The following is a 22573-nucleotide window of genomic DNA, read 5'->3' on the forward strand; positions in this document are numbered from 1 at the left end:
GTGAAAATAAAAAAATCATATTTTTAACACAAACATGATCTTTTAGTCCCCAATTTTTTTATTATCCCAAGGGTAACAGGAGAAATTGGGCCCCAAAAGTTGTTGTCCAATTTGTCTTGAGTACGTTGATACCCCATATGTGGGGGAAAACTACTGTATGGGTACACATCGGGGCTCGGAAGGGAAGTAGTGACGTTTTGGAAAGCAGACTTTGATGAAATGGTCTGCGGGTGTCATGATGCTTTTGGAGAGCCCGTGATGTACCTAAACAGTGGAAACCCCCACAAGTGACCCCATTTTGGAAACTAGACCCCCTAAGGAGCTTATCTAGATGTGTGGTGAGCACTTTGAACCCCCCAGTTCTCCACAGAAGTTTATAACGCCCTGGCGTGAAAATGAAAAAAAACATATTTTTTCCACAAACATGATCTTTTAGTCCCCAATTTTTTTATTTTCCCAAGGGTAACAGGAGAAATTGGACCCCAAAAGTTGTTGTCCATTTTGTCCTGAGTACGCTGATACCCCATATGTGGGTGAAAACTATTGTATGGGGACACGTCGGGGCTCGGAAGGGAAGTAGTGACGTTTTGGAATGCAGACTTTGATGGAATGGTCTGCAGGTGTCATTTTGCATTTGGAGTGCCTCTGATGTGCCTAAACTGTTGAAACTCCCCACATGTGACCCCATTTTGGAAACTAGACCCCCCGCGGTACTTGTCTAGATGTGTGGTGAGCACTTTGAACCCCCAAGTGCTTCACAGAATTTTATAACGTCCGGCGTGAAAATAAAAAAATCATATTTTTTCTCCACAAAAATGATATTTTTGCTCCCAATTTTTTATTTTTGTAAGGATAACAGGAGAAATTGGACCCCAAAGTTGTTTTGCAATTTGTCCTGAATAGGCTGATACCCAATATGTGGGGGTAAAACACTGTTTGGGCGCATGGCAGAGCTTGGAAGGGAAGGAGCACCATTTGACTTTTTCAACGAAGAATTGGCTGAAATTGAGATCAGACTCCATGTTGCGTTTCGAGAGCACCTGATGTGCCCAAACAGTGGAAACCCCCCAATTCTAACTCCAACCCTAACCCAAACACACCCCTAACCCTAATCTCAGCCCTAACCCTAGCCCTAGCCCTAACCCTAACCCTAGCCCTAACCCTAACTCAAATGGGGAAATGGAAATCAATACATTTTTTAAATTTTATTATTTTTCCCTAACTAAGGGGGTGATAAAGGGGGGTTTGATTTACTATTTATGGTGGGTTTTTATATTTGGCAGCTGTCACACGCTAAAAGACAATTTCTATTGTAAAAATAGTTTTTGCATCACCACATTTTGAGAGCTATAATATTTCCATATTTTGACCCACCGAGTCATGTGAGGTCTTATTTTTTGCAGGACGAGTTGACATTTTTATTGGTACCATTTTCGGGCATGTGATATTTTTTGATCGCTTTTTATTCCGATTTTTGAATGAACAAAAACCAGCGTTTCATGAATTTCTTTTGGGAGGTGCGTTTACACCGTTCCGCGTGCGGTAAAATTGATAAAGTGGTTTTATCGTTTGGGTCAGTATGGTTACAGCGATACCGCATTTATGTCTTTTTTTATGTTTTGGCGCTTTTATGCAATGAAAACAATTTTATATAAAAAATAATTATTTTTGCATCGCTTTATTCTGCGAGCTATAACTTTTTTCATTTTTTTGCTGATGATGCTGTGTGGTGGCTCGTTTTTTGCGGGACAAGATGACGTTTTCAGCTGTACCATGGTTATTTATATCCGTGTTTTTGATCGCGCGTTATTGCACTTTTTGTTTGCTGGTATGATAATAAAGCATTATTTTTTGCTTTGTTTTTTAGTTTTATTTTTTAAGTGGTTTGCTAAAGGGGTTAACGAATGGGACAGTTTTATAGGGCGGGTCGTTACGGACGCGGCGATACTAAATATGTGTACTTTTATTTTTTTGGTTTTTTTATTTCCAAAAAATGAATTTATTAGGGAATATTTTTTTTTTTAATTTATTTAGCGATTTTTCTTATAAATTATTTTTACACTTTTTTTTTTTTAACTTTATTATACTGTCCCAGGGGGACATCACTGTCATGTGTGAGATCGCTGATCTGACACATCACAGATCGCTGTGACACATCAGCGATCTGACACAGGCACTGCTGGAGGCTTCCTCATGCCGGCGCTTTGCAGGCACTGAGGAAGCCAGCTCCCTGAAGGCCCCCGAAGGTCCCCGCCGCCATATTGGATTCGGGCACCTGCAGGGAAGGAGGCCCCCTCAACAGTGCTGCACATTGCGCTGCTGCGGGGGTCTCAGGGAAGCACGGAGGGAGCCCCCTCCCTGCCAATGCTTCCCTAAACCCCGGTACACTGCGATCATGTTTGATCGCAGTGTGCCAGGGCTTAACGTGTAGGGGGCGATCCGTGACCGCCCCTGACACATAATGCCGGGTGTCAGCTGTGATAATCAGCTGACTCCTGGCTGCGATTAGCGGCGCTCCCCCCGTGAGCGCCACTGATCGTGCTAGATGTACTATCTCATCCATGGGCATAGGGGCCCGGGTCCCATGGATGGGATAGTACGTCAGATGGCAGGAAGGGGTTAATGACTATATTAATAACTCCAAATGACCTTTCTATTATGGTACCGTATTATTGACAAAAATTAAATGGGTATATTTTGGAGCAATGTTCCAAGTTAACAGAATTTCAAGTAATTTAGACACTGAGCTTTTGAATCACTAATCTCCTTGCCTTATATAAAAAAGCTACATATACAGCACCATAAAACAGTGACTGTCTTGCCATGCTAGATTTCTTTCCACCTTTTGCAGTGCATAAAACTTTAAGTATTGTTAAGACTTCTTACATATGTATAAATATTATCAAAATTGTATTAATATTTAGACTAAGCTTTAAAGATTTAGTCTTGGAGCATGTTCACGCCACAGAATTATGTCTACGGTAGGAAAATGTTTTAAATATAGATCTGTTTTCATTGTAAGCCACATTTCACAGTAACTTGCTTTTATTTTTAATGTTCCATCGACTGCATTATCTTCACTGCTCTATTACACTTAATGATTAAAACAATTTCACCGCAATTAATGTTGCTTAGGATTTTTGAAAAATAGCATCATCAGCTTGCAAAGGGTTTACAGTGGGTAATAATGACCTAAATGAGAGAATCAACAGATCAAAAATAGATAGAGAGAAAGACAGAGGACAGACAGATAGATAGATTTTAGATAGATAGATAGATATGGGATAGATAGATAGATAGATAGATAGATAGATAGATAGATAAACAATGACCTAAATTAGAAAATCACTTTTACTCATAGCAGTGCTTTCAGTTCTTACCTTGGTAGGAAGACACTCTCCACTACATAGAAGTCTTGCATAAGTACATCTCTGTCAGGTTTGGATGTAAGGTTACCTACAGTGTAGCCTATTCCCAGCTGAATGGTCCCTTTTATCGCTGACGATGCTGTCTGTAAAGACAATACACACAGACATATATGAATTTTCTCCAACAATGTGGTTTATCACAAGTCTTCTGAATTTTAATACTTTCATAGTTGGTCGGTATATACTGCCATCAGCAAATGAATCACAGAAATAATAGAGGATTTCATTTTCTGGGGTCCTAAATTCATAAGCCATGTATCCCATCTCCCTAAGCCCTAAGGAAAGCATCTTCTTACAGCTTCATGTACTGCGGTGTCCGTCCCTCTGTCCATGCATCTGCATAGCTTGGGGCAGACACATGGACATTCCTATGATATAAAGCGAACTGCCATTTCAAGCTCACGTAAGTGTCCCACAATCAGTTCTGAGCCTACTTGTAGCTCACCCTGCAGTTCCTCTAGAGATGGGAGTCTTTTAAATCCAAAAAGGAAAGGGAATGGCATCGAACAAGATTAGATTGCCTGCCTTGGTTTGTTCACATGTTGCATATTTGCATTGGATTTTTTGAAAATGTCTACAACTGTCCCATTCATCTGAAACAACTCCATTTAGATGAAAAGAAACTTATTTTCAGTCTCATTTCTGTAATCAAATCTGCAATGTGGGATGTCAACCTAAGGACCCTAAACAGCTGTCCTAGGGACAAAATTGCAGACCTTCACAAGGCTGGGATGGGCTACAAGACAATAGGCAAGTGGCTTAGTGAGAAGGCAACAACTATTGGCACAATTATTAGAAAACGGAAGAAAGGCAAGATGACTGTCAGTTTTCCTCGGTCTACTGCTCCATGCAGGTCTCGCCTCGTGGGGTAAGGATGATTCTGAGAAAGGTCATGAATCTGTCCAGAACTACATAGGAGAAACTAGTCAATGACCTGAAGAGAGCTGTGGCCACAGTCTCAAACATTACCGTTAGCAACACACTACGCCATCAAGGATTAAAATCCTGCAGGGCATTTAAGGTCCCCCTGCTCACGCCAGAACATGTCCATGCCCATTTAAAGTTCACCAATAATCATCTGGATGATCCAGAGGAGGCATGAAAGAATGTTTTGTGGTCAAATGAGACCAAAATAGAGCTTTTTGGTATCTACTTCACTTGCCGTGTTTGTAGAAAGAAGAAGAATGAGTACAACCTCAAGAACACCATCCCAAAGGTGAAGCTTTATGGAGAAAATCATACTTTGGGGGTGCTTTTCTGCAAAGGGGACAGGGCGAGTGCATAATATTGAAGGCTGGATGGATGAGTTAATGTATCTCAAGATTTTGGGCAACAACCTCCTTCCCTCAGTAAGAGCATTGAAGATGGGTCTTGGCTGGCTCTTCCAGCATGACAATGACCCAAAAGATACAGCCAGGGCAACTAAGGAGTGGCTCTGTAAGAAGCATTTCAAGGTCCTGGAGTGGCCTAGCCAGTCTTCAGGCCTTCTGGGGAGCTGTGTGGTGATCAGTCCAGAGAGAGAAGTGCTCCATCCTGGGAGCACCAGCATTGACCAGGCCAGCATCCGCCATTTCCCGTCGCCAACAGCGGGGACCAGAGAGAGAGGGACATGCAGTATATGCCCGGTGACCACCAGAAAGGCGCCGTACACTCAGTGTCCGTGAGTACAGCACACGTGCCACATAAGAGGGACCGCATACGGGACAGACACAAGCCCCCTGACTTTGCCAGTGTATGTTAGCCGAGCCACGTTGGGCTTGTACAGGACTGTGGTCCTCACCCTTGTCAGCCACTGCAGCATATGGACTAGGGACAGCGGAAGGTAACGGAGAATGACCGCTGCCGCCAGAAGACGAGGCATTGTTTACAGGATCCCACTGGAAAAGATACGTTGTCGGCGCTATTGACTTCATAATCTGAGGAGCTACTGACTTTCTAGCCAGAATTCAACAGAACTGCCATTACTCTATCCATTGTTCTTTAACCCTGAATATCCTTTGCAAATTGAACTGTTTTTGTCCTCCCTTTAACTGTTTGCCTCCCTGCGTGGAGTATTCCCCTGTTAAGTAAAACTGTTAACACATGCTCTGCCTCCTCTCCGTCACTGCATCCCGCAATCTGCTTACAGCGGTTCATGAATTTTGCTAAAATATTAAAAAATACTTTTTATTGTTACCTGTTTTGTTTCTTTTTAAGCCCAAATTGTTGTGCATTTCCCTAAATGGTGCAAAATTTATGGTGGGAAGACTGGAGTACATTTTTAAACAGCCTCAGTGGATAAATAGTCTAAAATACATGGAAATCCCAAAATCCACCCACTATGGTGAACATGAAAAACAATTGGAACACATATAAAACAGATATTACAAAAGGGTCAAATTAAAATAATTAGGCACAAATGAAATACAGACAAAAAGAAAACACTAGATGAAGTAAATCTCAAATAATGAATTGGGTCTATAAAGAGGATTTCTTTAAATATTTTCCATTACCTATATAGTTTATAAGTCTAGTAATTAATTTTATGCTGATGAGAATAATTTCAATAAATTCTTTGACTAGATGCCCAGTTACAGCTTCAATAACAGAGATATGCATCTCCAACACAGGATCGTCTTTGTAAGTGTTAGTATAGTGCTAATGACACCTTTTATGCAGGTCCGCAAACCTATATAGGTTGTTTATAAATGCTTCTGTCTTATGTCTCAAGGATTGACTTCATCAGCTTCCAGGAAGGAGATAGGAAGGACAGGTGGACAAGGCCTAATGTAAAGTCGATTGTGTCTCCAGTAAAAGTAAATTAAACATGAGAGGATTATTGTACTAATCCTTCAAGTCTCATTTTAAAATTAAGACATCCACAATCCACTCTATTTCTTCCTTCCTGGGGAAGTGTAATTTCAATAAATGAACAAGCTAATGAAGAACAAACAAGGTAAATATCACACTCCGTACATGGTCATAACTATGGGATAAGGCTAATCTTAGGACCTGCACATACTGTAATACCATAGTCTGAAATATCAGTGAAATCTTCTAAATTTTTTACAGAACAAAATTATAAATCAATCGACATAATTCACTTCATGTATAAACTCTCATAAAAAATCTGTTTTAATTTAGCAGCTTCAAAAACACTGGCATATTAGTAATTAGATGAGTGCTAGTTATGTGACTTTATTCCAATATCGTTCTCTGGTACATGGCTTAAAGGGGTTTTCATGGCACAAAAAAAAGGAAAAAAAAACAATCTGGCTTTCTCTACAATGAGTCACCAAACCTCTTGATACTTTTTTCCCTAAGTTTTTAGCGCTTCTACAGCTATACTTGTAGCCTGGTATTGTTTGCAATTGTTATTCTTGTCAGCTGTCCTGCTTCTAGACTACATTTCCTAGGAGGCAGTAGGCTGTTGCTTCTCTGCCAGAACTGAATTCATTCCACAGCTTACACAGTCACACTCTCAGGGCCCACCTACTCCAACTAAAAAGCACCATCGAGAGACTCTTATACAGTCCAGTGATAGGTATAATAATAATAATAATAATAATAATAATAATAAAAAATTTTATTTCTATAGCGCCGACATATTCCGCAGCACTTTACATTTCAGAGGGGATTTGTACAGACAATAAACATTACAGCATAACAATAATCACATAGATTATAACAAATACCAAGAGGTATGAGGGCCCTGCTCGCAAGCTTACATTCTATGAGGAAAGAGGTAGACACGAAAGGTGGGCGGTAACAATTGCCCTGATTGTTTGGACCAGCCATAATGTTAAGTGTGTAGCAGTACAGACACAGAGGGCTAATGGATGTATAAAGCATGTGGGAACATGATGCGGGGAACCTGGCTATGGTAAAACTTTTGACTGTGCCACCCAAGGATAGATTAGGTAAATGTGTTGAGGCGGTAGGCCAGTCTGAATAAATGCATTTTTAGGGCACGCTTAAAATTGTGGGGATTGGGGACTAATCGTATTGACCTGGGAAGTGCATTCCAAAGAATTGGCGCAGCACGTGTAAAGTCTTGGAGACGGGAGTGGGAGGTTCTGATTATTGAGGATGCTAACCTCAGGTCATCAGCAGAACGGAGGGCGCGGGTAGGGTGGTATACTGAATCAAGGGAGGAGATGTAGGGTGGTACTGAGCCATGGAGGGCTTTGTGGGTGAGGGTAATAAGTTTATACTGAATTCTGGAGTGGATGGGTAGCCTGTGTAATTACTGGCACAAGGTAGAGGCATCGGTGTAATGATTGGTGAGAAATATGATCCTGGCTGCAGCATTCAAGACAGATTGGAGAGGGGAGAGTTTGGTAAGAGGGAGACCAATTAGAAGAGAGTTACAATAGTCGAGACGAGAATGAATAAGTGAAACAGTAATAGTTTTTGCGGAGTCAAAAGTAAGAAAAGGTCGAATTCTAGAAATGTTTTTGAGGTGCAGATGACAAGAGCGAGCCAGTGATCGAATGTGGGGGGCAAAGGAAAGCTCGGAGTCAAGTATTACCCCAAGACAGCGGGCATGTTGCTGGAGAGTAATAGTGGAACCACACATGGAAATGGCAATGTCGGGTATAGGTACATTAGTAGCAGGAGGAAACACAAGGAGTTCAGTTTCAGATATAGTGAGGACATGATGTTAGACACAGCGTTTAGACAATCACCGGTGTTTTCTAGAAAGGGGAAGGTGAGAGGAGGAGGAACCGGCAAAAGATACAGTAAAGGAGCGGTCAGAGAGATAGGAGGAGAACCAGGAGAGAACGGTTTCCTTGAGGCCAATGGAATGGACCATAGTGAGGAGGACCTGATGACCCACAGTGTCGAATGCTGCAGAGAGATCCAAGAGAATTAGCATGGAGTAATGACCATTTGATTTAGCTGTTAGTAGATCATTAGAGACTTTAGTGAGGGCAGTTTCAATAGAGTGTAAAAAGCGGAAACCAGATTGGAGAGGGTCGAGAAGAGAGTTATCAAAGAGATAGCGGATAATACGGGAGTGGACCAGGCGTTTCAGGAGTTTAGAGATGAAGGGAAGTATAGAGACAGGTCTATAGTTAGCCACACAGTTTTGGTCGAGGGATGGTTTTTTAAGTAGTGGATGTATGATGGCATGCTTAAATGAGGAGGGAAAGATACCAGAAGAGAGAGAGGTTAAATAATTTAGTTAGGTGAGAGGTGACAGCAGGGGAAAGGGACTGGAGGAGATGTGACGGAAATGGGTCACTGGTGCAAGTGGTTGGGTGAGAAGATGCAAGGAGCCTGCTTACTTCTTCTTCTGTGACTGGTTCAAAATCAGAGAGTGAGCTAGATGCAGTGGGGGAGGGAGAACAGTGCATGGTATGAGGTGATTGGGAGATAATTTCCTGTCGGATCTGGTCAATTTTTTCTTTGAAGTAATTGGCCAGATCGTCAGCTCGGAGCTCCGTGGTTGGAGCCTGTACTATTGGGTTGAATAGAGAATGAAAAGTGTCAAAGAGACGTTTAGGGTTATTGGACAGTGAGGTGATGAGGGTGTTGAAATAGGTTTGTTTGGAGAGGTGAAGGGCAGTGTTGTATGTTCTAAGCATAAACTTATAATGGATGAAATCTTCGTGCAGATTGGATTTTCTCCACAGACGTTCGGCGCACCTGGAGCACCGCTGCAGGAAACATGTTTGCAGGGTGTGCCAGGGTTGTCGCCGTCTGTGTTGTGGTGTTCTATTTATAGGGGGTGCAAATTCATCCAGGGCACTTTGAAGAGTTTCATTGTAATGCTTCAATGCAGAATCAGGACAGAAGAGGGAGGAGATAGGGGCCAATGAAGACTGCAAGTTCTTCATAAGTTTCTGGGTGGTAATGGCCTGTATGTTTCTATAAGTATGGACAGTGGGGGTGACCTGAGCAGCCTGGCAGTTCTTGATAGAGAATGAAAGAAGATTGTGGTCAGAGAGCGGGAGAGGGGAGTTTGCAAAATCATCCACTGCACAAAGCCGGGAGAAGACCAAGTCGAGGGAGTTTCCATCTTCATGCGTTGGAGAATTAGTAAGCTGCGAAAGGCCAAACGAGGAGGTTAGAGATAAAAGGTGAGTAGCAGATGGGGAGAGGGGAAGAGCAATGGGGATGTTGAAATCTCCCATGATGAGGGTAGGGATGTCACAGGAAAGAAAATGTGGAAGCCAAGTGGCACGATGATCCAGGAACTGTTGACAAGGGCCGGGAGGACGATACACCGCCGCCACTCGCATGTAGAAGGGGGTGTAGAGTCTGACGGCATGGACCTCAAAAGAAGGGAAGACTAGTGAGGGTAGTTGAGGGATAACCTGAAAGGTACATTTTGGTGATAGGAGCAGACCAATGCCTCCACCTGCTCTATTGTCTGATCTTGGGGTATGAGAGAAGTGTAGTCCCCCATATGAAAGATCAGCAGCAGCGGTAGTGTCTGACTGCTGGATCCAGGTTTCAGTAAGAGCCAGGAGGTTAAGAGAATTAGAAAGGAAAAAGTCATGAATGAAGGAGAGCTTGTTACACACTGAGCGAGAATTCCAAAGTGCACAATTAAGAGAGACAGATGGCATGCAGGGAAGGGGGTTTAGAGTCTGACAGCATGGACCTCAAAAGAAGGGAAGACTAGTGAGGGTAGTTGAGGGATAACCTGAAAGGTACATTTTGGTGATAGGAGCAGACCAACGCCTCCACCTGCTCTATTGTCTGATCTTGGGGTATGAGAGAAGTGTAGTCCCCCGTATGAAAGAGCAGCAGCAGTGGTAGTGTCTGACTGCTGGATCCAGGTTTCAGTAAGAGCCAGAAGGTTAAGAGAATTAGAAAGGAAAAAGTCATGAATGAAGGAGAGCTTGTTACACACTGAGCGAGAATTCCAAAGTGCACAATTAAGAGAGACAGATGGCATGCAGGGAATATTAATAAGATTAGAGGGGTTTCTGAGTGTAGCAGTTGGGGGCTTTGACTTTCTGTAACATGGGGGACCAGGGTTGGGAGCAATGTCTCCTGCAACTAGGAGAAGGAGGATAGAAAGAGTGAGCAGATGGTTAAGTGATTTCTGAGAGCGTCTCTTATGTTGAATGGTGGGACTGACTGGATCTGTGCAATTTAACAATGTGAAAAGAGTGTGAGTGCTATACATACGAGAGGAAAGGAGCGAGAGGCTGATATGGATGGAGTGTAGAGAGTTAATGCCAGGGCGGTGGATGTGTGTGAATGCAGCGGCCAGGATATAAATTACACAAATGCATATGGTATATATTTGTTGCACTCCAGATGTACAGGGAGTAGATGTATATAATTGTCTTACCTGTCTCCTGCCCTGCCTAACTGCCATGTTATAACTGCCTTGTACTTTGATACATGTACTTCGATTACATGTGCATAAATGCCCCTGCATAAATGCTCCCCCAAGCTATGTCTGAATATATAGGAGGCTAAGGCTTAGATTTATTTTTCTCTCTCTCTTCTCATTAATCAATCAAACTAAATTGAGACAGCAGGACCCAATAAATGTTGTGGTCAGATAAACAGATGTCCAGCACTACATGGATCATAAAGCACTTTGAAAGGTTTCTTGACCTCACAACATAAGGGGACAAGCAGAGTAAGTTGAAATAACTATATACCAGATATAAGCTTGTATAGTTGAAGACACATATAAAACATTCAGGATTAACGGCTTGCTGACATTGAATGGAGTGGAGAAACACAGGAGTTGATTCAGAGCAGAGATTGAAAGAGCTGGTTACCAGATATAAGCTTGCATAGTTGAAGACACATATAAAGCATTCAGGATTAACTGCTTGCTGACATTGAATGGAGTGGAGAAACACAGGAGTTGATTCTAGGTAAATCAGTTTCTCCCAACTAGCATTCCTTCAATTTCACCTAGTATGCACTAAGCCTCTCCTGAGGTCTATAATGTTCCAGATGCGGACCCAGGCACCCAAGAGCAGGCACAGATAATAGAGGATCCCAGTTCAAGAACAATATAGGGGCCCTCTGCAGTCCAATAGCTCATCATGATGCAAAATCTCTTCAGCTTTGGAAGTACAAATGGGCCCCCTTATCTCTAGGTACCCCGTGAGGCTGCAAAAGCTGTGAAACCTGCTTGGCCTCTATGGTTTCCGTGCTCTCCCTATCTGTACACATCCCCAGTCACTCACAACTTGCCGAGGATCACTTGCAACGCTACCCATTACATCATTATTCAGAGCACTTCCTCCTGCATGCAGGCCTGTGCTTGATAATCTACATTGCATTCAGAATGCAGAATTTCTGTACTCTGTGCTTTGTACATACTGTAGCAGGAAGTGAAGAGCTGGAGATCACATCACCAATTGTGAGATCTTAGGAACAAAGCAGAATTTAATACTAAATACTAATACTTAATACTATCTACTAAACTTTCTTCATTCTTCGTTTCCCACATACTTTACAATAGTTTAAGAATCTGTGTGCCCAGAAAACCTTTTAAAATCCCAATATACCTCAATACATTGACGTCAACTAAACCCGCCAATATCAGCGGGATTAGTTGACTCTAATGTGTATGGGGGGTCTCCCAACTCTTCTCCCCCCTGACAGATGATGTCAGGGAAAACAAGGATCCGCAAAGTTTAATTTCATACAGGTAATCCTTTTATTCTCGGGAAGATAAGTCACTGCCAGAAGAATGCCAGCTGCTCTTTCATAGAGAACACAAGAGAGCTTTGCTGAGCTAGGCATTCCTGCAGATGAGCTGAACAATTGTTCATTTTACAGCCATTTATTGTAAATAAGGGTCCTTACAAGGGTGATGAAAGGGGTCCTTACAAGGGTGATAAAAGTCATAGGTTACCTCTCTTAAACAATAGGAGATATGCAGTATATCAATATTGTTGTCCAAAACCTAAATGCATATTTTACACTTTCTTCTTATAATGGTGACTCCGCTTACCAGTGTAATTACAGTTGGCTTGGGATGTGAAGGGTCAATAAGACAAACAGGGCTTGGCCAAGTGATGACTGACACATAAATCCAAAGAACACCAATTAAGAATTTCCATATCATACACCACCCCATTGGGCATTGAACTAGGTATAACAATGCATCAATTTCCCCCACTTAGTTGTAAGTGATGTAATTAGGTTTTTTCAACTTTGAGGGGACAAAGCACAAAGATGCTGAAATAATGTGCCTAAACTTTCAAGACTTTACACTGCAGAGTCCATGTAAAGTGGAGGTTTAATGCCCATCTTGGGAGTATGCACCTAACTGATGTGGGTCTATGCAATAAATAGACATGGACCTGGTCACCAGAAAGGAGCAAGCTTGTCCCTGTGCAAACTGGCATGAAGAACTGAGATATGGCTGTGGAGATTTTGAACTTGTGGTCAGAAGTAGTAAGGGGGGATTTTGTGGAACCGTGAATATGGATCACATGCTAGAGAATGATTCTTTGAGAGATTATACAAGGCCTTGATCATGTTTCACAGTGCAGATGAACAGCAGAGGAACAGCTTCATCTGGCCATTAAGAAGGTTGGCCTACAAATCTTCTGTGCAGGCCGCTGCTAAAGCAATATGGGCTGATTGAATTGTCAGCATGAGTGTTTAGATCTGTAGTCTGCTGGAGCTGTAGAGATAGGCAGTCCAGTGAGGGAAACTGTGGGGATTTACGTTGTTATTTGGTCCAGTTGGAGCATTGATGGAGATTACTACGCATTCTGGTAGCTAACTAAACTGAGGTCCGGCTGCCGTTTAGACCATAGGGGTGGCTTGGTAGCAACATTCTGAACTAGACTTGTATGGATCTAGTACATAATGGGAGGGGTAGCATAATGGGAAGCCTTGAGAATCAAAGTTAAGGTTGAAAAGTTGCCTCATTATCAGTAGGAGCAATTGTAGAATGGGCCTAAAGTGTAGCTAGTGAGATATTACAGGACAATATATTTAGACTCAGTTGAACGAGTCGTTGAAAATTAGGAATTGGTTCAAAGAAGCAAAGTCATTGAGAGCCTTTTCTGGGTCAAAAAGGCATAGCCCTATAGAGAAGAGTGTGTGATGGAGATAGATAAATCATCATTAGTTACCCAGCAGAGAATGACATATTGGTGTGAGTCTGCGTGAGGAAACAGTGCTGGGATGATCCATGAGAAGAGATCAAAGATTTGAGCGACAAGATTTCCCAAATACCCAATATTATATAGTAGCTTCAGAAAGCATCTTTTACAGTGGATGATGCTTATTATCCAGCTTTTATTCTTATTATACAGGTTTATTACAGTAGAAATTAGTGAATCCCACACAAACAAATAAAATAGCACACACTTTTCTGTTAGGCGTTGGGTTCTTTTCGCTGCACAGCGGGAATCCCGAGCCTTACTTCCAGTGGTCTCCCATTCCTCTCCAGCTGCAGAGGATGTTGCTCAGCAAACTCATCGGTCCAGGTGCTCTGCCCAGACAAGCTCTGTGGGTTTGCTTGTTGCTGCCACCTCTGGCACAGCTATGGCAATACATGCTGCTCAGCAGCGAGATTCTCGAGGGACTAAGTCCCCATGTCGGGCCACTGAGCATGCCCATGGAGTGATCTCCCATTGGAGATCGAAGGTCACGTGCTCAGGTCCTGCTCCTGTTCGGATTTGCCCATCCGAGAAGCCAGGAAGGTCCTGGACGCTCATGGCTATAAAAAGTTCGGCCATGCGCTAGGATAGACTGTATTTACAGACTATGTGGAATGAGTGATGTATGCACGTATGAATGTCTCTGGTGAATTGTCACTGTCCTATTAAGGGAATAGAAGAATCCAGGATATCTATAAACAGAAAGATAGTGAGGAAACACTTAGCTAACCTAAATGAATTCAAGTCTCCAGGTCCAGATGAATTACACCCCAGAGTACTGAAGGAGATAGCAGAAGAAATTTCTGAACCACTCTCCATAATCTTTGAAAATTCTTGGAGAACAGGAGAAGTGCCAGAAGACTGGAGAAGAGCAAATGTTGTTCCTATCTTCAAAAAGGGGAAGAAGGTGGACCCAGGCAACTATAGGCCGGTGAGTCTGACTTCTATACCAGGAAAGATCTTTGAACAAATTATTAAACAACATTTAAGTCAATACCTGGATAAGAATGAAGTGATCAAACAGAGTCAGCATGGGTTTGTAACTAATAAGTCATGTCAGACTAACTTAATTTCCTTCTATGACGGTATCACTGATTGGGTGGATCAAGGAAATGCTGTAGATATAGTATATCTTGACTTCAGCAAAGCATTTGACAAAGTCTCTCATACAATCCTTATTGAAAAAATGACTAAGTATGGAATGGACAAGGCAACTGTTAGGTGGATTCATAGCTGGCTTAGTGATCGGACCCAAAGAGTGGTCGTAAATGGCTGCACATCCAGTTGGAAGAATGTCTCAAGTGGGGTACCACAGGGCTCTGTCCTGGGCCCTGTATTGTTCAACATCTTTATCAACGATTTAGATGAAGGAATTGAGGGTAAACTGATTAAATTTGCTGATGACACAAAGCTAGGAGGGATAGCTAATACTAGAGAAGAGAGAGAGAGGATTCAAAAAGATTTAAATAAACTGGAGAAGTGGGCAGTAACTAACAGAATGGTTTTTAACAGGGAGAAATGCAAAGTACTACATCTGGGCAATAAAAATGAAAAAAGCAAATATAGAATGGGAGGAATAGGGCTAAGTGACAGCACATGTGAAAAAGACTTGGGTATACTAATAGATCACAGACTGAATATGAGTCAACAGTGTGATGCAGCAGCAAAAAAGGCAAATGCAGTTCTAGGATGTATTAACAGAAGCATACAGTCTAGATCACGTGAAGTCATTATTTCCCTCTACTCCTCTTTGGTCAGACCTCATCTGGAATATTGTGTCCAGTTTTGGGCACCACATTTTAAAAAAGACATCAACAAACTGGAGCAAGTTCAGAAAAGAGCGACCAGAATGGTGACCGGTCTGCAAACCCTGTCTTATGAGGAAAGGTTGCAGGATTTGGGAATGTTTAGTTTGCAAAAGAGAAGACTGAGAGGAGACTTAATTGCTGTCTACAAATATCTAAAGGGCTGTAACATTGTAGAAGGATCAACTTTATTCTCATTTGCACAAGGAAAGACTAGAAGCAATGGGATGAAACTGAATGGGAGGAGACACAGATTAGATATTAGAAAAAACTTTTTGACAGTTAGAGTGATCAATGAGTGGAACAGGCTGCCACGAGAAGTGGTGAGTTCTCCTTCAATGGAAGTCTTCAAACAGAGGCTGGACAGACATCTGACTGGGATGATTTAGCGAATCCTGCTTTGAGCAGGGGGTTGGACCAGATGGCCCAGGAGGTCCCTTCCAACTCTACGATTCTATGATTCTATGATTCTATGATTCTATGAATGACTCATTAAGAAACCACTACCCTTGGTACGCATGTGTTGTGCAGCCTAGCCTGCTAGCACCCAGGCTTAGGCGTAGGTAGGTCAGAGGTTGAGTCAGGCATCAGTCCTCACCAGGGACTCGGCACGCCTCAGTGCACGTGCTCCATAGACAGCATCTATAGCGGCGCTCACGGCAGCGAAGTCGTGCACTCAGTGGGCCTAGAAGGACTCTAACCCCGTGCCCTTGGGGTAGAGTTCTGTGGCCGTACACTGTGCGCTCTTTTGGCCGGGCTCTGTGAGCTTAACAGGCTCCGGCATTTATGTTCAGCGGTTGTGCGGCTCTGTGCATTAACAGAGCTCGCCCCTGTTCACATTGGGTGACGTAACCCACGTGTGACTGGTTTCACACCGCTTAATTCTTCCTCCATTATTTAGCAGCAGTGTACCACCTCTGCACGGTGGACCCCGGGCTGCGAACGCACCTACTATTATTTTATAATTTGGTGCATTCCGCCAGCCCTAACATTATCCTAGCGCCAGGGTCTGGCTAGTAATGGCGGACGAACAGCGACTGTTGCAGTACATCCGGCAGCTGCAGGGCAGGTTGGCGGCTCTCGAGCGTACAGCCTCAGCTGCGGATGTTACTGCGGTCGCTGTTCAGGCAGCCACAAAGGCTGTCTCCCGTGTGATCACTGCCATCCCTGCCCCGACTTTGTCCCGCCTCCCACTGCCCGAGAAGTTCTCGGGTGATAGAGCCTATTGTAGGGGTTCTGTGAGCCAGTGCTCAATACAGCTGGAGCTGCTGGCAGCACGATTCTCCTCCGAGCTGGCCAAAGTGGGATTTATTTTTTCCCTCTTGTCGGGCAGGGCTTTGGAGTGGGCCACACCGCTGTGGGAGCGTGGTGATCATGTGGTGAAGAGTGCCTCTCGGTTCTTGGACACTCTGAAGCATGTCTTCCTGGGACCGCAAGTCACCCATGACACCGCGCTCCGGCTGCTGGCATTGTCACAGGGTTCGTCCATGGTCAGCCACTTTGCCATCCAGTTCCGGATGGTGGCCTTGGAGTTAGAGTGGCCAGATAAGGTCCTCATTCCGGCATTCAGGAGAGGTTTGGCTGGCCATGTGAAGGACGCTCTGGCCACCAGGGAGATTCCTGCTACACTGGAGGAGCTTATCACTGTCTCCACCCGTATAGACCTTCACTTTGCGAGCGAAGGTTGGAGCGGACCCAGTGTAGGCAGAGGTTTAGGTTGGCACCCAGTTTTGCTAAACCTCTGGAATCTCCCGATTGGGCGTCCTGAGCGTCAGGGGGCTTCCCGCGAGGGATCCAGGCCCCAGCAACGCTCGAGCCCCTGTGATCTGTCATGGTTGCCGGCAGTCCGGTCACTTTGCCAACCAGTGCCCACAGCGGCTGGGAAGACGCTCGCCCCTAGTGGCCGTAGGAGGCGGCTCACTAGAATCCGGCGTTTTCCTCCAAGTTGTCCTTTAAGGGAACACTTGGGTTTGGTTCTTCCACTCTGGCAGTGGAGGTTTCGTGGATTCCGGAGCGGAGGGCAATTTTATGTCATCTGCCTTCGCTCAATGGCACGCGATACCACTGCTTATGATGTCCCAGCCAGTCACCGTCAGAGTAGTGAATGGCGCAACTCTGCCCTCACAGATTACCCACCAAACCGCTCCACTGATACTCTGTGTCTACATCTCATCAGGAGATGATATCCCTCCTCGTCATGCCCGAGGGTATTGACCAGGTCCTTCTAGGGGTCCCCTGGTTGCGGTATCACTCTCCTCATATAAAGTGGTCCTCGGAGAGAATTCTTGGTTGGAGTAAGTCATGTAAGGGTAGTTGTCTGAGGGAATGCGTCCAGGTTGCCTCCTCCGATCTTGCCTCGCTTCCCAAACACTATCGACAGCATGCGGACGTGTTCTCCAAAAAGGCGGCGGAGACACTTCCACCGCATCGCCCCTATGACTGTCCTATTGACCTCTTGCTTGGTGCTGAGCCTCCTCGGGGTCGAGTCTATCCCCTATCTCTCCCAGAGACAGAGGTCATGTCTCAATACATCAGGAAGAATCTGGCAAGAGGATTCATTAGGAAGTCAGTGTCACCAGCGGGGGGCGGGATTCTTCTTCGTCCAGAAGAAGAGTGGGGAACTACGTCCTTGCATCGATTACAGGGGTCTTAACGCCATCACCGTTAAGAATAAGTATCCTCTACCCCTGATATCGGAGCTGTTTGATAGGTTACGGGGAGCGAGAGTGTTTACCAAACTTGATCTGCGGGCGGCTTACAACCTGATTCGCATCCGCGATGGGGACGAATGGAAGACGACATTTAACACCAGAGATGGGCACTGTGAATATCTGGTGATGCCCTTCGGGCTCTGTAATGCCCCAGCCATCTTCCAAGACTTTGTGAACGATATCTTCCAGGATATGCTTACCACCTCGGTAGTAGTCTATCTGGATGATATTCTCATCTACTCTCCAGATATTGACTCCCACCGGAGAGATGTTTGCAAAGTTTTCGACCTCCTGCGGGCAAACTCCCTCTATGCCAAGTTGGAGAAGTGTGTGTTTGAGCAGGAGTCCTTGCCTTTCTTGGGCTATATCATCTCAGCCCAGGGTTTGGCCATGGATCCTGCCAAACTACAGGCGGTGATGGATTGGCAGGAACCCCACTCTCTCAAAGCGGTGCAGCGCTTATGGGGTTCCTAAATTACTATTGCCAATTCATTCCCCACTTCTCGACTTTGGTAGCGCCCTTGGTAGCTCTCACCAAGAAGGGTGCAAACCCCAAGTTGTGGTCAGAACCTGTCTCCAAGGCATTCGCTGCTATTAAATCCCACTTCGCTAGCGCTCCCATTCTACCTCGCCCCGATGTAGATAAGCCCTTCATTCTGGAGGTGGATGCCTCTTCCGTTGGTGCTGGAGCGGTCCTGTTTCAGAAGGACTCGCAAGGTCGGAAGCACCCATGCTTCTTCTCTAAGACCTACACACCGGCGGAGAGGAATTATTCCATCGGGGACAGGGAGTTGCTAGCAATGAAGCTGGCCTTCTCAGAATGGAGACACCTCCTGGAGGGGGCTTGCCATCCTTTCCAGGTGTTCACCGACCACAAAAATTTGGTCTATCTACAGACTGCCCAGCGGCTGAATTCTCGCCAGGCCAGATGGTCCTTGTTCTTCTCCCGATTCCATTTCACCCTGCATTTTCTCTCTGGGGAGAAGAATGTCCGGGCTGGTGCTCTTTCTCGCTCCATGGTGTCATCGGAGGAGGAGGAGCCTTGGCTGATAGTTCCATCGGAGAGTCTGAGGACTGTGGCTCCGGTTGCTCACGAGTCGGTACCTCCGGGCAAGACTTTTGTCCCTGCCCATCTGCGACCGGCAGTCCTCTCTTGGGCTCAATCGTCCAGGGTGGGGGGACATTTTGGGACCAAACGAACCTCTGATCTCCTGGCGAGGACGTACTGGTGGCCCCATATGGCTCGTGACGTCAGGGACTATATTCAGGCGTGCATCTCTTTCGCCCAGAATCGATCCTCTCGGCAGCGGCCCGCTGGGTTACTCTATCCCCTGCCGGTAGCAGACAGGCCCTGGGAGATGGTCGGTATGGACTTTGTGGTGTGTCTGCCCAAGTCCAGTGGCAGTACCGTCATTTGGGTGGTCACCGATCATTTCTCCAAGATGGTGCATCTGGTACCACTCTCGCAGCTACCTTCTGCACGGGGCCTGGCAGGGTTGTTTATTAAACATGTTTTTCGCCTGCACGGCATGCCGGATAAGATTGTCAGCGACCGGGGCCCTCAGTTTGCGTCTCAGTTTTGGAGAGAGCTCTGTTCTCTGCTCAGCATTGAGCTAAATCTCTCCTCGGCCTATCATCCCGAGACGAACGGGTTGGTTGAGAGAGCGAACCAGACCCTGGTGACATTTTGTCTAGGCCAGGCAGGATGATTGGGCATCCTTGCTGCCGTGGGCAGAGTTTGCTTTGAACAACGCTGTGGCCGATTCCACCGGTCAGACCCCATTCCTCTTAAATTACGGCCAGCATCCGCGCGTCCCCATGCCCATGTCATCCACTGACTCTAGGGTGGAAGACAGGGTGGAAGACTGGGCGGTGGAGGCACGTGACATTTGGGATCGCACGCAGGATGCTATCCGGGCCTCCAAGGAGAGATTGAGGGTCTCCGCTGACGCACACAGGCGTCTGTTATGAATGGGTCACCGAGGAGAAAAAACAACACATGCTAAGTCTCAGGAAACCAGAGAGGTTGGTAACTATGCAGATTGCAGATCCCTGATCCTAATCACACAACTAGAAGCAGTCGTGGAGCGTACCTACGATTAATCTAGACGCCTCGTCACACCCGGCGGACTACATAAGCCTAAATCAAGAAAAGGGGAAAACTAACTGCCCCAGAGCAGACCCCAAAGGAAAGACAGCCCCCACACATGTATTGACGGTGAAACAAGATGAAAACACAAACACAGGCAGGAAAATAGGCTGAGCAAACGATGGGGCCAAACTAACTAGAAAGGACAGGAAAGGAAAGACACTGTCTGCAATCTGCCAAAAACCCTACAAAAATAATGTCCAACACTTCTGATAGCAAAGTTAACCCTGAAGTCACTAGACTTCTCCCTCTATATCAGCACTCTGAAATATTCTGAGACAGAGCAAAAAGAGGCCAATCTAATAAGGGACAAAAAAGGCAAATTGGCAAATATAGATAAATAAGAGTGGAAATTCGGCACAGCCCCAGCCGGGGCTGGCTGACCACACAAAAAACTGAATAGACCAGCAAAAGCAAGTGTGAACATTAGCAAAAAAACTTAGCTTGAGAAGACTGGAACAGAGCTGAAGTCCAAGACCTGAGAAGTAGACTGAATCACCAGCACCAGGATAGGGAGTCGGCTGTCTTATATCCAGTCTGATACTCCAGAGATCCAATCGTTATCCTCATCATCAGGTGGCAGATCACTACCAATTAAACCAACCTCACTATCTCCTGTCACCACCAGAGGGAGAACGGAAAGAGAACTCTCAACTGGTGGAGCAGAAAATGAGTTCACAACAGGCGTCCTGCTCTGACCTTCGCCCCTGGCGACTTAGTGTGGCTTTCTGCCCGAAACATCAGGCTGCGGGTTGAATCCGCTAAGTTCGCACCGAGCTATATTGGCCCTTTCAAGGTCCTCGAGCAGATCAACCCTGTGGTCTACCGCCTGGCCCTTCCACCACACTTGGCTATCTTGGACACATTTCATGTGTCTCTCCTTAAGCCGGTTCACATGTCCCGGTTTTCTGAGCCATCTGCCGGGACATCGGACCTGTCGTCAGACGAGTTTGAGGTCAATGCCATCGTGGGATGCACGGTGATGCGGGGCAAAAAGTTTTACTTGGTGGATTGGAAGGGTCATGAGGCTTGGACCTGGGAGCCGGTGGAGAACATCCACACCCCTGTTCTCATTGCAGAATTTGAGAGCAGCGAGGCTCAGAGAGGGGGGGTAATGTTAGGCGTCAGGTTCCTGTTGCTGCACAGCGGGAATCCCAAGCCTTGCTTCCAGCAGTCTCCCATTCCTCTCCAGCCACAGAGGATGTTGCTCAGCAAACTCGTCGGTCCAGGCGCTCTGCCCAGACCAGCTCTGTGGGTTTGCTTGCTGCTGCCACCTCTGGCACAGCTATGGCAATACATGCAGCTTAGCAGCGAGATTCTCCAGGGACTAAGTCCCCATGTCGGGCCACTGAGCATGCCCGTGAAGTGATCTCCCATTGGAGATCGAAGGTCACGTGCTCAGGTCCTGCTCCTGTTCGGATTGGCCCATCCGAGAAGCCAGGAAGGTCCTGGACGCTCGCGGCTATAAAAGGTTCAGCCATGCGCTAGGATAGACTGTATTTACAGACTATGTGGAGTGAGTGATGTATGCACGTATGAATGTCTCTGGTGAATGACTCATTAAGAAACCACTACCCTTGGTGCGCATGTGTTGTGCAGCCTAGCCTGCTAGCGCCCAGGCTTAGGCGTAGGTAGGTCAGAGGTTGAGTCAGGCATCAGTCCTCACCAGGGACTCGGCACGCCTCAGTGCACGTGCTCCATAGACAGCGTCTATAGCGGCGCTCGCGGCAGCGAAGCCATGCGCTCAGTGGGCCTAGAAGGACTCTAACCCCGTGCCCTTGGGGTAGAGTTCTGTGGCCGTACACTGTGCGCTCTTTTGGCCGGGCTCTGTGAGCTTAACAGGCGCCGGCATTTATGTTCAGCGGTTGTGCGGCCCTGTGCATTAACAGAGCTCGCCCCTGTTCACATTGGGTGACGTAACCCACGTGTGACTGGTTTCACACTGCTTAATTCTTCCGCCATTACTTAGCAGCAGTGTACCACCTCTGCACGGTGGACCCTGGGCTGCGAACGCACCTACTATTATTTTATAATTTGGTGCTTTCCGCCAGCCCTAACACTTTTCAGAGAAAAGCAGAATACAGTCTTTCTCACCTGAAAACCCTGAGAGGTTTACATTCAGTTTCCTGCTTCTAAGCCAAATAGTGTTGCTTTTGGTATGTGGTTAAAAGCAAAATGTCTTAAAATATAAATATAGACTTTCCCACACTCTTGGTAATTTTAGTTTTGCTTTGATAAACATCTTGCTATACTCATACGTGCAAAATATGACTGATTCAGTCATGTAGGTCATTAAAAGATTGTACTCTTCAATGAGGCTTTGCATGAGATGTATATAGGGTTATGATTCTTTCTTTCAAGATTAGTAAACAGTTAATTAAGTTTTAAATGA

General features: G+C 45.4%; 1 protein-coding gene across 1 annotated transcript in view; it reads right to left on the reverse strand.

Annotated features, from left to right (window-relative positions):
- The window catches only part of PIP5K1B (phosphatidylinositol-4-phosphate 5-kinase type 1 beta), a 218475-nt gene that overhangs the window by 74749 nt on the left and 121153 nt on the right, over positions 1-22573 (reverse strand). The window contains exon 4 of the mRNA XM_073572250.1: positions 3381-3511. Coding sequence (XP_073428351.1) covers positions 3381-3511 — 131 coding nt within the window. The remainder of the gene's footprint in view (positions 1-3380; positions 3512-22573) is intronic.

Source organism: Dendrobates tinctorius, unplaced genomic scaffold, assembly GCF_039654945.1.
Source record: "Dendrobates tinctorius isolate UK_male_01 unplaced genomic scaffold, ASM3965494v1 ptg000031l, whole genome shotgun sequence".
NCBI lineage: Eukaryota > Metazoa > Chordata > Amphibia > Anura > Dendrobatidae > Dendrobates > Dendrobates tinctorius.